This window comes from Chinchilla lanigera, unplaced genomic scaffold (genome assembly GCF_000276665.1).
Source record: "Chinchilla lanigera isolate Chin_1 unplaced genomic scaffold, ChiLan1.0 scaffold00005, whole genome shotgun sequence".
Taxonomy (NCBI): Eukaryota; Metazoa; Chordata; class Mammalia; order Rodentia; family Chinchillidae; genus Chinchilla; species Chinchilla lanigera.
In genome coordinates this window covers 23,469,687-23,486,141 of record NW_004955406.1, presented here as the reverse complement: position 1 = coordinate 23,486,141, position 16,455 = coordinate 23,469,687, and the positions used below count along the sequence as shown (strand labels likewise).

The 16,455-nt window shown below is 39.0% G+C and overlaps 2 protein-coding genes across 2 annotated transcripts in view; both read left to right on the top strand.

The window, feature by feature from the left end:
• The window catches only part of Fam129a (family with sequence similarity 129, member A), an 85,878-nt gene that overhangs the window by 37,166 nt on the left and 32,257 nt on the right, over nucleotides 1-16,455 (top strand). The window lies entirely within an intron of this gene.
• Nucleotides 12,848-13,615, top strand: LOC102005559 (FUN14 domain-containing protein 1-like). The gene has a single exon (XM_005375060.1). It carries the CDS (start codon nucleotides 12,878-12,880, stop codon nucleotides 13,343-13,345), a length of 468 nt encoding a protein of 155 aa, XP_005375117.1. The 5' UTR covers nucleotides 12,848-12,877; the 3' UTR covers nucleotides 13,346-13,615.

Here is a 16,455-nt window from a genome sequence, read left to right as displayed (position 1 = left end):
TTTAAATTTTTTTTATTTTAAAGAGTAAAAGAAGGATAACATAATAATGGGCGGGGCTTACAGACAAAGTGGTAGGAAATTATCAATGGTTACTGTTTTACATATTGTTATCTACAAGATAGTTTCTCAGGAAAACAAATAGACAAATAATAGTTACAGACAGAACGGGTAGGAGATTATCAATAGTTGTTGTACTATACTTTGGTATCTTCAAAGTGGCTTCAAAAGAAAATAAATAGAGCTATACATGAGAGATACCTAATTTTTATTTAGTCAAATAGGTCCATCTTTTATTTTAGGCTTTTGGATTTCCTGCCTTTGCTATGAAGTTCTCCTTCACCCTAGATTATATTTGTAATTTCCTTGATTTTTTTTTCTTGAATTGTTTATACTGCCATATTTTAACATTTGAGTCTCTAGTCTGTTTGGAAATCACGTTTATCCATGATGCATGTCAGTGGTCTGACGTTTTCCCTTAGATGGATGAACAGTTTTGTCAGCACCATTTATGAAATAGTTTAACTTTCACTGATTAAACTTCTTTTTAAACATATATTAAAAATTTAAATAGACAGGCAGACAGAAAAATAGATCTTGAGGTTATCCAGGTATTCTTCTTTGTTCTCCGTTGACCTGTTTATTTATTCCTATGTTAAATCAGTTTTGCTTTACAGTAGATCATAGATTTGTGTTGCATATTTTATATCCCCGTACTTTTTATACTTTTTTGACTATTTTTAGGTATACATTCATCTTTGTGCATTTACATTCATGTAATTATCTTCCAATGCCTGCTGGGATTCTAATTGCAATCACCTTAATTTAGAAATTATTTTAGAAGATGTTTTAAAATGATTACATGTCATATTCAATGGGGCATCTTAAAGATCCATTTTAAAAGCCTGACTCACATTCATGAGGCTAGCCCACGTGTTGTAACGTTCTTTGTTTATTTTTTGTCTGCACAAAGCTCAAGACTGTGGTTTGGACACTGAGTGATGGAAAGGAAAAAAAGTCACCGGTAGGGCTATAGAACACACCAAGCGCCGGACTCTGCCCTCAGTGCTTTGCTTATGATGTGTCCCCGTACACAACAGCATCCTCATCACAGTTAGGAAGTCCAACAGAGTGGACTCCTAGACTTCAGAACCCACCCTAAGGCACTCTGTTGGAAGTCTTAGAAAGTTTCATAGCTTGGGTGTTTAAAACCAGGAAGTGCTGTTTGATGAGGTCATGCTGTGTGCTTTGTGGACTGCCTCTGTGTTTTAGGTCTTGCCCTTCCCTTTGCCTCAAATAGCAGCCCCCTCCTACCATTCCATTTCTATGTGTCTAGTTCGCTCCATGTTCCGTGGAAACGTCCATATCCCACACCAAATTACACTGTCTGTTTAGCTCCTTGTTCTGTGCAAATGTCAATTTATCAGCATTTGGATTTAGTGTTTTTTTGTGATTTTTATGAGTTTCCATCATTTTCTTTGCCCTTTTTCATTTTCATATCCCATGTCAGACTCCCATGGTCCTTTACTTCATCTAACGTTTCTCCCACTTCGTTGTAGTGTAGATAATTGTGCCTTCTTTTACCAAACGCTTATTAAGCACTTGCTTTGTGGTTGTTCAGGGACCTGGGGATCCAATAGTGAATAGGTGTTGGATTTATCTTTGTTTCTCACACTCAACTTCATGTCCACGAACCATTTCTTTTTCCCTTCTATTCAGAGAATCCCTGTAAGTGATTTATTCATAGAATATGTTCAGCCAATGTTAGGTGAGTGAATATGTGATCAGGATTAGGCTATGGGGCAGTAATTTCACTTGAAATATGATTTTATTCGTTTTACATCAATGACTTAGCAACTTTTTTCCTAGCTTTAAACTTTCCCCGCAAATTTTGTATATATTTGTTTACTTTAACCTAAATGGACATGATCAGATGCTTCAAAGTTTGCCAGAGTGTATTTTTCATTAAAGAAATAGTTTTAGAGTTTTACTATATGTCAGGCACCTTAATAAACATTGAGGAGAAAATAGGGATCAAAAATATACTCACACAAACGGGATCGACTATCTGTCTATCTATCTATCTATCTGTCTATCTATTTAGGTAGGGACAAGTCTCCCAAGGTCAGAGGTGGGATTACAGTGATGTGCCACCACACCTAGCTGGGATTGCCATTTTAAAAAATGGAAGTGTGGTCATTTTTTCCCCAATAGTGCACATGTACAGTATTTTTTAAACTAAAATCATGGAGAGCTAACTTACAAAACAGGTAAAAAACCAGGCAGGAGACTAGAAGAGATTTAATCTTTGATACCTAGGTTAAAATTGAGACCTGAATGAGCGTAACTGAAGCCTCTAGATTTGTGAACTCAGTACTTTAACTAGAAAAATATTTGAATAAATCTGAAATAATCATTATCTTCAATCTTTGATACCGAAGAGTAACACACTTTTAAAAGAGTGAATACTACTAGTATAGCTCCATTGCTTTCTTGTATGTTGTAATGTTTATTTTTAATTTTGAGCTTTAATTTTAAGTATATCTTACCTGATATACTTAGTGGTCAACTAGAAACATGGGTCTAGATGAAAATTTACATGTTAATTTTAGTTTTATGTTAATTAGAAACTCAAAGCCTGTACAGATAAGACCTAAATTCTTTGATTTAAGTAATATTTATTGAGCACACAGTATTTGACAAATATTTATTGAGCATACAGTATATGCCAAGCTCTGTTCTAGGCACTGAGGAGATAGGAAAAAACAAAACTAAGATCTCTATTCCTGTGACACAGTCTGGTTAGGGACCAATGGTAGAAATAAAAAATGAGTCACAAACATAATAAAGGAATTATCTAAAATGAAAAGATGTAATAAATGTGGAAAAATGCTAGAGTAATTAAAGGGTTCCAGGAGTTCTGGGAGTGATGAAGTAGGTATAGATTGTATTAGGTAACATAAATTGTATTAAATGTGTGCCGAATTAAGTATGGAGGATTATGAGTAGCAGTCCTTTTTTCTCTTTTTTTTTTGGTTTTTCTCCGGTACCAGGAACCGAACTCACGACCTTGTGCTTGCCAGGCAGGCGCTTTTGCCGCTGAGCTAAATCCCCAGCCCCAGCAGTCCTTTTTTCTATGCTAATGACAGCAGACCACAGACTGGGCAGACTGTAAAGGACAGGGGTTTATCTTAGCACATGTGATGGAGGTGCAAGGTCTAGGAGCCACATCTGGTGATGGCCTTCCTGCTGGCACAGTCCAGACGTGGCCCAGGGCACCACATGGCAGGAGAGAGTGCACGTACATATAGGTGTCTCTCATGGTATCTCCCTCTTTTCATAAAGCCTCCAGATTCACTCCTGGGCACTCCACCCAAATGACCTTTTCTAGTCCTTATCACTTCCCAAAGGCCCCACCTCTAAAAACCATACTGAGGTGAAGTTTCACCCTCCTAATTCCTTACAAGGGAGATTAAATTTCAACACATGAACCTTTGGGAACACATGTGTAAATCATATCCACCCAAAGCAGTCAGCTTAAAAGAAGAGTTTTGGGAAGACACAATGATGACTTCCCAATGATATGTCCAACTGGAATAATTTGTACACTATTACTCTTAATAAATGAATACAGCTCTCTTAGTAAGGAAATGGACTAAACATTAAAAGCCCTTTCTAGTTCTGTAATTCCATTGTATCTTCCTTAACCACAAAAATACCATTAGGAACTGTGAATACTCAAGAGGCATTTACTTACAACAAACACCATCATAGGAAACACACACACACTCACCTATTCAAAAGCTCTGACACTTCCAGCACAAGAATAGAGGTTTTGTTTTTATTTCCTTTTCTCTGTATGATTATAAAGGAATTAGATCATTGGACTACTTCTTTCAAATAATTTTATGGAATGAGTTAATTGCAACGTGTGAGTCAAGTCTATAGCCATTCCTGAGATTGTTTACCAGGGTCACCTAAATCCATCACACATTTTAACTGCTTTTCTTTTTGGCAGAGTAGGAGCTGGGTGAACAATTTGTTGCTATAAATACACCAGATTGTTGTAAGGCTACATCCTGTTTGGAAATGAGCTCATCTAATATGTCTGCTTGTGGTTAGCAATTTGCTGCGACACGGAGCAGGATATTATGGTATGGCATTGTTTGAGAGCCTTCAAAGTTAAAGCTTTAAGGATTCCTCACTGCCCATGAAGTAGGATTTGTAAGATATTATCATCAAGGATCTTAAACTTGAACTAACCTTAGTTAGTATACCTTAGTGTATACCTTACTGTACATAAAGACTTGTTACAAGTAATTTTATATCTTATATTTGTACATTACTCTGATTCTGGGATTATTCTTTGAGATCAGTTTGTGTGTAGTGATGAATTAGAGAAATCAGGTCTCTCTTTTTTTTTTTTTAAATTTAGAACAGATCCCTTTGTGAGGATGCTGTTTGCACCTTTGGTATGCAGGGGCATGTTTTCTTCACTACCTTCTTCGTTAGTCACCACTCCGATAAACAAACATCTCTTGGACCACAAGCTATGCTTTCAGTATGGTAGCTGCTAGCCACATGTAGTAGTGATCACTAGAAATGCGCCGATTCAAACAAGCATACTGCAAGTGTAAAAGACACCAGATTCCATAGACTTAGAATGGTACTAAAAAAAGGATGCAAAAATATTTCGCTAATAATTTATATTGCTAAATTATTTGGGCTATTTGGGAATTAAAAATCAATATATTATTAAAATTAATTGTATCTGTTTCTTTGTATTTTTGTTACATTTCTATTGGATATCATTAGGCTAGAGTCTCTTTGCTTTCCAATTTCCTCTTCTATTACTCCAAGGAAGATCTTTAAAGCCAATTACATGTCATTTCTGCAGCCCATGCACGTGTGTGTGTGTGTGTGTGTGTGTGTGTGTGTGTGTGTGTGTGTATGTGTGTATGTGCGTTTCTGTGTGCACGTGATCACATGTGTATGCGGGAAAAGATTCCATGAGAAGCACAGCGGGCAAAGGAAAGTAAGTTATTTGGGCCAGTTGGCTTGAGAGGCGACACACTTTTACTTTAAATAGGCAAAAGGAGTAGCTGAGTGCAAATTAGCTTCCACAGGCAAATTTCCTGTTTGTTTTAAAATAGGATGAAACACTAAAATACCAGCCACAGCTGAATTCAAATGTCAGTACACATACTGGTTCCTGACTTCATTATAGAGGCAAATTTGAAGTTTTATGAATTACTGTTATTGCTTTCAGTAGTTAACAAGGCTGATCAAGGTCCCAATTGATAGTCCTGATTGGAGCAATCAGTTATATTTTATTCTATCACAATGAAAGGAAAATTTCTGGTTGTGGTAGACTCTCTTAATGGTCTTACAATTTATGCATAAACATGCAGACTATTACAGTATTTTTTTCTGTAGAACTGAAAGATTTTATAGATCAAAATGCTTTTTTGTTAAATATTAAAGAGTATCCAGCAGAATCTACTTTTTCAGAGGAATTAAATAGTATTTTAGAGATCAAGCCCACAAGACTTAAGTTAATGACTTAATGTTTTATATGCCAGTTTTGCTATAATCTTGTCATAGAAATGAAGTAGCATTCTTGAATATTTTCACTATTTTATTAGCTAAAATAATTAGATAGCCAAAGTGGGGAGCCCAGGGATATAAACATCATATAAGTAATAATTCTATTTAGGGAGATGGGGGGACAAAGTGACTTCGGACAAACACCATCTGACAGAAATATAGTGAAAGACAAATAAAATGTTTTCTTACGTTTACGTTAATGACTTTCTGCAGCTCAGAGAAACATGAGCATTTGGGGGAGAGAACGTGAAAGCTTAGTGGGAAGAAAAGGGTAATGTGGTCTTGAAGTTGGAACTGTCCATCCCCGTGCTAGTATCATGCAAAGCACTATCCAAATGTTAATCAAATGAGCTATCCTTTAGAATGATCATAGAATTGTGCTATTTCATAGCTGAAAGTGGCGACCTGACAGCCTCTCATTAGAAATGAAAAATAAAACACTGGAGGCAGGCAGTGAAATCTACTTCTCAGTAAACTGGACTAAACAATATCTGCAAGGAGAGGAAAAAAGAAAAAGATTTCTTCAGTTGAAATCATACTGAAAGCTCCCTGGTGGGCTGAGTGAGGAGCTGAACTCAAACCTTCCTTCCCCAGGGGAGAGAAAGGCTGGTCTTCACTTGTGGAACTCCGTCCACCCATGCTAATTCAGACACTGCAGGGTGGATGCTGAGTGCTGGGACCAGGAGATGCTGTGATTTTGACAGCTCCTGTGCTTGGTGGAACTCCTTTAGGTTCCAAGGCCACATTTCCATAGGACCATTTTGATTTTCAAGAAGCAAATATTGTCCACGGTCACGAGAGGAACATCATTAGCGCAGTACGCATCTTCCAGAGGATAATTAATAGTTTTTAACACTTCATAAACTTTGAACCACAAATATAAGATTCCTTTTCATCCCATAGTTCCCTTTTCATTTGATACGGATTTTCTTTCAGTCAGTGCTCATGTGGTTACTCAGCATGAATATGTAATTTTAAAATTCTTTGCAATTAAATGTATCCTCAATGAATTTCCTCAAACATCCCATGATGTTTCTAACTCATCACAAGTATTAAGTTAGTGACTGCATCGTATTCCATTTGCTAAGCATATCTTGTGCTTAAATGTTGTTAGCTAAGTTATTCAACAAGACACTCTTGACCTTTATTAAACATAACTGAAAATGTTTACTTTTCAGGATAAAATCATATGGTTGACTGTAAGTGTAAAGCTACATTAAGTGGATTCCCTTAGTGAGACAACACATGCTGATATACACAGTCATAGGCTTTCAGCAATTGCTTTCCAAGTGCTTTTGGGTTAAAGCAATTATGCAAAATTGGTATACCCTGTGGGCTTAGCCAACCCAGACATTAAAAAGAGCTGTTTTGGTAGCCACTGATCCTTCTTGTAATACATCAGGAATGTAGATACTGTTTTTATTGGTACATGACTGATGGAGTTCCATTAGAAAAAAAAAGATCTGATCCCTAAGAACCTGAATGTTAAATTGTTTACTACCCCTTCAAAACTAAGGAAGGAACATGAAAGCAGCCAGTGTTCTCACCTTAATCAGGGCAGGGGATGGGTTTCCGGGAGTCTGTGGATGCCTCCTTCTTAGAAAAATGGAACATGAATCAGCTTAAATTTTTAGGTCTTTAGGAAAAGTTACAAGCAAGGAAATAGATACATTACCCTAGATAAGAGCAGACTACTGTAGTCAGAAGTTTTAAATTAACAGGTTTGATCCATTTTAAAACCAAGTCTCTACCACACTAATAATTTATTTTTGTTTTTATTTGATGACCTGATGCATATGCATATGATCTTGGGCCATGACATAAAATTTTTTGATTGTCAGTTTTTCCTGTTTTCCACCTAGCATGAAAAAACAAAAACAAAAAAACCCCCAAAAACCTAGCATGATTATATAGGTTTCCTTTCTTAGCAAATTACAGTAGGAGTCAAATGTGTCACTATCTGTAAAAGCTTCTGATGAGTTCAAGGCAAATGCTATCATTAATGATTGATAATGATGATGAGTGGGCCATTCCCAGAGCACATTATCACCTAGGGTGACCTCTGTGGGTCTGTTGAATTGAAAAATCACTCATGTCAGTGATTTTTTTCTCTAATGTAAACCTGGCCAGGTCTTCTTACTGTCTGCTTCTACTTGCAAAAAGTGTCCGCTTGCAGATGTAGGTAAGGCTGAGGTATTCTGAGTTCACAAGATGTTACGGCTCGGACCTAGATGACCCCCCAAAGCCTTATGTACTAATAGGTAGGACTTTTGAGAGGTGACTGGATCATAGGTGTGTGATACTGGATCATGAGTGTGTGTTACTGGATTAGCCTGCTGATTGGGTTAGCATAGTTTTGGGTATGGATAATGGATTTATTGAAGAGGGAAGACACACCCTGGGTGGGAGTGGCACCAACCAATAGGTTTTTAGCCTAGGTAGAATAAAAAGGGAAAGAAGGAAGATTCTCAGCTTCCTGCCTGACTTGCCATGAGTGCTTTCTGTTCTGCCATGCCACCCCACCCTGGAGCCAGTGACTATCCCCTGAAACCTCTATGAACTGTAAACTAAAAATAAACCTATCCTTCTTTAACTTGTGGATGCTGAGTGTTTTGTCCCAGGAGTGAGAAAGTAACTAAGACACAAGGTAAGATTATCCATAAAATCAGACAGGAAGAATACCTCTAATATTTGTGTGTGTGCTACAGTGACACTATACCAGCCTGTGACTAGAGGAGCATCTTCCCCATTTATTTGAACTCAGGCTTACTTTAAATTATGTCCAGGTTGTGTGGTAAATTTTTGCCTGCAGGGAAGAAAGCCACACAACTCCCCACAGTGTCACCGAGAGGCACATGACCCAGTTTCCGTGGTCTGAGCTGAAAGATAACCCAAGTATGTGCATTGCCACAACTGCTTGTAAAACATCATATGGTGGCTACTTTAAAAATTCATATTTTAAGAAGAGAATTAGATAGTTTTCATTCGTTTTGCTGAGGTTTTTTTTTTTTTTTTTTTTGGTTTTTCTCCGGTACCAGGAACCGAACTCACGACCTTGCGCTTGCCAGGCAGGCGCTTTTCGCTGCTGAGTTAAATCCCCAGCCCTTGCTGAGGTTTTTTGATGCAAATTTTTTTCTCCTCACTATGTGTCAGCAGCTTCTCCACAAATAGAGAGAATTGGAAGACAGTTCTCTCCTCACTGTCCAAGAATACAAATCTACTTGTATAAAGCCGTATATGTTTGTCCTGAGTAGATAGGATATAATCGATTGTGTCATTATCCTCTTGGCTTGACTATGCCCAGGTAGTTAAGACACACAGGGTGATAGATTCGTTCATGCTATGGAAAACATTTCAATGGACCACAGCCTCAGGGCACAGAGTATTTTCTTGGTATTGGGGAACAGCAAATGATGACACTGCCATTACTTTCTGGAAAAGACTGGAACATAGGTCAGTTTTATATTTTTAAGGTTTTGAAAAAACTTAAGGTAAAGGAAACTGAGACCATTGATACTAGAAAAAATGACTGTTACCTACAAGATTTTAGAAAGCACACACGTACCCAGTGAGTACCAAAAAGGAAAGTGGGGCCAGCTGGGGTTACCTCTGAGGGTTTAGTTCCAGTCAGTGAGAACACCTCCTGAAGGGGTGAGTTCCTCTCCATGGGTAGCGTTCTCATTGTTCAGAATAATGTCTTGTGAATCTGCCCAAAGTGTTGTCTCTTTATTCACATATTTTTGATAAAGCTCCATCACAATACTACTTTTTTTTTAACATCACTTTGAGTAAGTATAAGCATTCATTTGAGCAGTTGACAAAAGGGGCATGTCTTAACTGTTCCCTTAATGAGGAAACAAAGTCATCAAGACCCTGAACAATCGAGATCCATAGTTTTCTATTGTACTTTTCTTCTGTGAAATTTTGTCCCCCTCAGGTGTGGTGTGTTTCTACCTGGAGCAGAAGCACCTGGAGCACTTGTTTAAATGCAGACTCCTGGGCCCCATCGCAGACCTGCTACGGCAGAATAGCTGGGGCAAGATCAAGAGCGGACTTATTATCAAGCACTGAAGGTGACTGCTGGTAAAGCAGTGTAATGCTAGGTAGAGGAGTGCTTCTCACAGCGTGTCTTTGCAGCAAGGACATCACCTAGAGCTTCTTAGAAATGCAAACAAGTGGGTCCCACCCCAGGTCCACTGCATCACTCGGGGCTGGGGCTTGGTGAGCTGAGGCTTAGCAAGCCCTCCAGGGGAGTGTGATGCTTACCTGTGTGAGAAGCACTGGAGTGGGGCACATCAATACCCTTCAGTAGCTCCTTATAACAGTAGGGAAGGAACTCATTAAGATAGTCTGATCCACTTGCAAGACTTGGGCTTGTTTTGTAACTGTGAAATTGCAGATTAGAGGGAACTTTATAGGAGATTTAATTCAGTACTCTATCTCGTTTCAGTTATTTCTCTCCCCCTCCCTCCTTCCCTTCCTCTCTTTTTTCCCTTTCTCCCAGCTTCCTTTGTTCCCTCCTTTTCTTTCTTTGATTATTTGAGAAGAACTACAGTATGTCCTAGGGATTGTGGATGCAGTGATGAATTGAAACAGCAGCCTCCCTCTGAGATAACAGTTTGGAAAAGACAAAGCTCACGTGATTATGCCAACTGTAAAATTACAAGTACTATGATGGGGAGTTGCATACTGCCATGAGAGTTTTAATAAACGTTTTTGAGCTAGTCTATCTACCTTCTACAAAGTGACTCAGTTCTAGTGACATCCTATTGGGGCCTATTTCACTTTACGATAAGCCTAAATATTAGAAATTTGTCCCCCACGTTGAGTTAAAATCTGCCCCATTCTACTTCAAACTACACCTTCCTGACCCTAGTATCGGAATTGGCAAAGGGCAAACTCAAGTGTTCTTGTACCCTGCAGGCCTTCATGTAATTAAGATCTCTTCCTTCTGGGTTTTTCTTTCCAAGGCTGTGTGCTTTCTCATTCTAGTTGTCTTCAGCTGTACTCCACCTTTTTTATTTTAAATGTTTATAAAATGTTCGGGTGCTCAGCAGAAGGGACGGGTATAGAATGATAAGCTTGGAAGAGCAAATCCCAGATCCATCTATGACCATCTTGTCCCTGTAACGCACATTTCTGAGGGCCAGCTTTACCTGCTTATGGGTAACTGAGTCACACTGCTGCCTTGTGCTGGTCTAATAGTAACACAAAACCCCAGGATTTAGGTTTTTTCTTCAAGAGTTGTTCTTTTATTCCTTCGGTTTATTTACCAGTCTTTCATTGCATAGCCACTATGTGTTAGTGTACTTTTGGATTGTTGGATTCATCTGTCCTTATTAGGTTTCATTTTGGATCCTGAGTCTCTAATCTAGAAGACTGTTAGAAACTTGCATTTGAAAACACAGTTTATGGCTTTGCATCCTTAGACCTAACTCAGAGACTGGTGAACAGCAAGTAAGTAAAATGCATTATAGAACTACATGGATTGCTTACCTGAGATAATGAAAATGTTTAAGGGATAGCATCCATCATTAGATATTTATTTTAGGTCTGTTTGCATTACCAGCCAATCTAACATTAGTATGTCAATCAAAATCTTGCAAGACGGGGCTGAGGATTTAGCTCAGTGGCATAGCACCTGCCTGGCAAGCGCAAGGTTGTGAGTTCGATTCCTGGTACCGGGGAAAAAAAAAAGACAAAACAAAACAAGACAAAATCTTGCAAGACATTGACAACTGCCTTTGCTAATGTGTATGTAGAGGATATCTTCAGCAGCCTTCAAATCTACCAGTGTGGTAGTTTTATCTAAAGGCAGTGAGCCAGTCTGTCTTTGCCTGTTGGAGTAATCACCACTTCCTTTTCTCTGTTGACAAACACCCTTCTAATTTTCACTGTCAATTAAAAGTTTACAAGATGGTTGCTTTTGGCTGAAAAAGGAGTATGATGTTTTTTCTATGTGGTTAGAAATTTCTCTGAAAACGAAGTCTCCACTATTAACACCTTTCTCCCATTTATTGGAGAAGCATTTTATCTCCCCTGAGGGAGCTCTTGTATTGTGGACAGTGGATGAATATTTTAGGCTAATGGTTTACAAAATAAAGTTCAGGAACGTCTGGCAAGAGACCGGTTTCTTCTCAGTACCTAAGGCTAGTCCCCATCAGAGTTCTCATTTATAATGTAGCAACACATATTTGCCTGGGTTGGTCACCTATAAGTAGGTTTTTAAATAAAAAATAAAACCTTTATTACCATTTTGTTAGAATGAACACCAGTCATTGTTAATTCCAGTAAAGAAGTTTTCATTTGTTTTATCTTATGTTTAGCAATGTCTTGTCACATTCTGTCAGGCCTTCAGTCTACTCACTTAAAATTAGGAGTCTGAGAAGAAAACAGGGGAAAATTTTCAAGGTACTGGTATAGGCAACAGTTTCTTGACAGGACTCTAATAGTTTTGGAAATAATACCTAGAATTGACAGCTGGGGTTATACTAAATTAAAAAGCTGCTGCACAACGAAGAAGACAATCCACAGAGTGAAGGGACAGTCTGCCGAATGAGAAAATATCTTTGCCAGCTGTTCATCTGTCAGAGAAGAAATAGCTAGAATATATAAAGAAATAAAGAATTTAACCCTGAAAGAACAATTAATTCAATCAGTAAATTAAGAAATGAGAGGAACAGATGTACTTCAGAAGAAGTACAAATGGTTAGTAAATATTTGAAAAAGTGCTCGATGTCTTTTACCACCAGACATATGCAAATCAAAACTACACTGAGATTTCATCACACCCTAGTCAGAACTGCTCTTATCAAGAAAACCAACAAAGAAACAGACAGAAACAAATTCTGGCAAGAATGCAAGGGAAAAGGAGCCATTAGATAGTGTGGGTGGGAATGTAAACTAGTCACTATAGAAGTAAGTATGGAGATTCCTTCAAAAACTAAAAATAGAACCACCATATGATCAACCTATCCAAAGTGGGTCTATGTTCAAAGAAATCAGAATCAACATACTATAGACATACCTACATATCCATGTTTATCACAGCTTTATTCACAGTTACCAAGTTATTAAATCACCTAGGTTACCATCAACAGATGAATGGTGGAAAGAGGAGAAGGAGGAGATGGAGAAGGGAAAAGAAAAGGAGGAAGGGAAAAGAGCAGACCATAGATTTCTCCCTTGGCCTAGAGCGGCCCTTAAAGTGCAGGGGAGAGGAGGGAGAGGAGGGTGGGCGGGGACCACCCCAGAACTGGCTGCCGGCGGTATCATGGCGTCCCGGAAGCCCCCTCCCCAAGAACGTGAAAGTGATGACTACTCTTACGAAGTGTTGGATTTAGCAGAATACGCAAGAAGACACCACGGGTGGAATCGAGTGTTTGGCCACCCATCAGGACCTATGGTTGAAAAATACTCAGGAGCTACCCAGATTGTAATGGGTGGCGTGGCTGGCTGGTGTGCAGGATTTTTACTCCAGAAAGTTGGGAAACTTACAGCAACGGCCGTAGGTGGTGGCTTTCTTCTCCTACACATTGCCAGTCGCAGTGGCTACGTTCAGATCGACCGGAAGAGAGTGGAAAAAGACGTAAACAAAGCAAAAAGACAAATTAAGAAACGAGCAGATAAAGCAGCACCTGAAATCAACAGTGTAATCGAAGAAGCAACCGAATTTATCAGACAGAACATTGGGATATCCAGTGGATTTGTGGGAGGGTTTTTGCTCGGCCTTGCATCCTAAGGACATGAACCATCCTTCCTAGGGGATCCAACTGTGAGAAGAGAGCGGCAGCAGGGTGACCTCTGGGCAACAACACAAGCCGCCGGAGGCTCCCGAGCAAGGAAGAACAACTTGCTGCACAGCTTCCAATTCACAACCTCGCATTTTGCCATCTGAAGCTTGGCAAACAAGTATCTGCTGTCCAACAACCAAGTATCTGCTGTCCAACTTGGCAAACAAGTATCTGCTGTCCAACAAGTGGTATTTGAATAATAGTATTCTTGAGCAAAACGTGGCTTTTGGCATTTTTTTAAAAAAATTGCGTCTGTTTAGAAGCTAGCCAGTAAGATACCACTGGTAGATATGGATATGAGAAAAGAATCTGTTGGCTCTATCTCCCAGTGAAATATTATCCTTTCTTTATTTAAATGAGATGTTCATTGTACTTTCCAGTATAGTGCCGATAGTTAAAAATTTGTCTCATAGCTTCAATAGTAGGGCTGACTTTAAGATACGTTTGCAGTAAATTTGAAGAGTTGCAATGCCCTTTTGTGGGAGGCGTTAGAAATAAGAGAATTATTAAAGATACTGAATAGATTCTGCTGACGTAATACCAGTCCTTAGGTTATTTTCTCTGCCTTTCTTCCCTGCACTGCTTTTCAAAAAAGGCTCTTCTAAGGAAATACTACAACATGTCTCTTTTTCCTTTTTTGACATCTGTAGTTGTAAAAATACCTTCTCGTATGTTACCTTCTAATTTTTGTATTTGTTTATCCTGGCAGCCTGGGCAGAACTAATTTTGGGCGTAGGTATAGTTGGGTCATTGATTCATTTTATTAACTCTGAAAGTACATCTTTTTTAAAACTCCTAGTTATTATTTTGGCCTCTCCTTACTGTCTGAAGAATTGACTTTCTATGTAATCATGAAATTGTACTTAAAGAGATTGTCTCCCTGACCGTGTCTTAAGATTAAATACTGTGGCTTCCAGGCTTTTGACAGCATTGTGTTTCCAGAACAGTAGGCCAACTTACCTGTTTTTCAGGGCCAGCATCATACCCTGTCAGTCTCTTTTCCCCGCAAACCTTTCGGGATTGTTAATTTTGTCCATAGAATTCTAGGCTGGTATTGAGAAAAACAGCCGAACAGTGTGGATTAGTGTGGGGCTGGGGATTTAGCTCAGCGGCACAGCGCCTGCCTGGCAAGCACAAGGTCGTGAGTTCGATTCCCGATACTGGAAGAAAAACAAAACAAAAAAACAATGTGGATTGGTGTCTTCAGACTGGAAAGACTGCAGATACTGTATCGAGACCATCTTTGTTTGCTGGGAGGTCTCCATAGTACATATACTGTATGTGTTACAGACCTGTGACTCTTCATACTTTGAAGATTGGTTATAGGCATTGTGCGTTTATTTTCCTGAGCCTCCTTAAAATTGAATGTGAGATACATCTTTAATTTCTTCTTCTGTTCTCGTAGTGCCTCAGATATAATGCTAAATAAACCTTTCTTAATATGAAAAAAACATGAATGGATAAAGAAAATGTGGAATATGTACATAATGGGATATTATACAACCATGAAAAAGGATGAAATCATGTCATTTGCAGGAAAATGGATAAAATTGGAAGTGATCATGTTAAGTAGAGTAAGTCAGACTCAGAAAGAGATGTGTTTCTCTTCTATGTAGAGCATAGGAGGGAAGGACAAGAGCATAGAAGGGGACAGTCCCAGAAGGAGAATGGAACACGGGAGAGAGGGTCTGTGATAAGAGGGGACAATAGAAGGATGGATACAATCAAAGCACGTTCTATGCTTGTATGAAAATGTCATCATGAAACTCACTATTTTGTGTAGTTAATAAGAACTAATGACTATACTTTTAAAAAGCAAAATAAAATATAACAAATAGTTTGCACTAGATAATCTCTATGATAAATATTTGGAATTTTGTTTCTGAACTTAGTGTAGAAAAATCTCTTTTAAAATAACTTTTTTTTTTGGTAGTACTGGGGATTCAACCCAGGGCCTTCCACATAGAAGGAAAACTCCCTCCACGGAGCTGCACCACTGGCTCCCCGCCTTTTAAAATAATTCTGAAATTCAACCACAAAATACATGAAAGATTACAATGTGAAACTGATGAAATCTGAATGAAAAGGTTGGATTGCATTATGGTTTTGATCTTAAACTATAGGGTTGAAATACGTTCTCTTGGGTGGGGCTCTGGGTAAAGGGTCTGTGGGATAGCTATGTTAATTTTTATAATAGCAGGTAAGTCTACAATTTTCTCAAAAAGATTTCAAACATCAAGCCATCGAATGTTCTAGGAGGATTGGCGATGAGTGGCCCTGGCCTGATCACATATTAACCTAAGCTGTTTAACCTCGCTGAAACTCACTTTCTCTACCCTCTGTGAAGTGGGGATGTGAACACCTACCTAGTGGAATTACTGGAAGCATTACACAAGACGTGGCCCCTACACTGTGGTTGGGACTCCGTAAGTGCACCTTCCCCTTTGCTGTAGAGGAGAAAGGAGGGCAAGCAGCCTCACCACAGCTCTCCCGGAGCCCAGGGCTGGCGGCAGTTGAGTGGTGTACATCAGCGAGGAGAACCCATAGCAGTGTAATGAGTAATGCTGTTACATAAGTTTCACAGATCACCAGGCAGATCAGCTAACATGGTTTGGCACCGTTTACCAATAGAATAAAATAACAGAGCCGCTTCCAAACCCAGTCCCAGAGCAGCAGCCAGAGTCAGAGTCTATAGTGATCCCACAGGCCTTGGAGTTTTGCTGTTTAAGTTGAGTCAGACATGTTATAAATCTGTGTAAGTGGAAAAAACAAAAGTGATGCCTTCCTGGCTGGCCCCCTGAATAACTGTCCCCAAGAGGCCTAGAGAAGATTTCCTTTCCTTGCAGAATCCTTAATCATGTCTTCCAAATGTGAGTTTTCCATGCAGCTGCATGGATGAAGAAATAGGGAGCGACTAAGGAGAACGGTGCATTCCTAGACATTGCTCAGTCCTGGAGATATGGTTGTTGAGTGAATGGCCAGGATGTATTTGTCACATGTCTTCTAAAATGCTTAGTTTCCCAGAGTTCTCTGTGCCTCTGATCCTGGTGATTTTTTT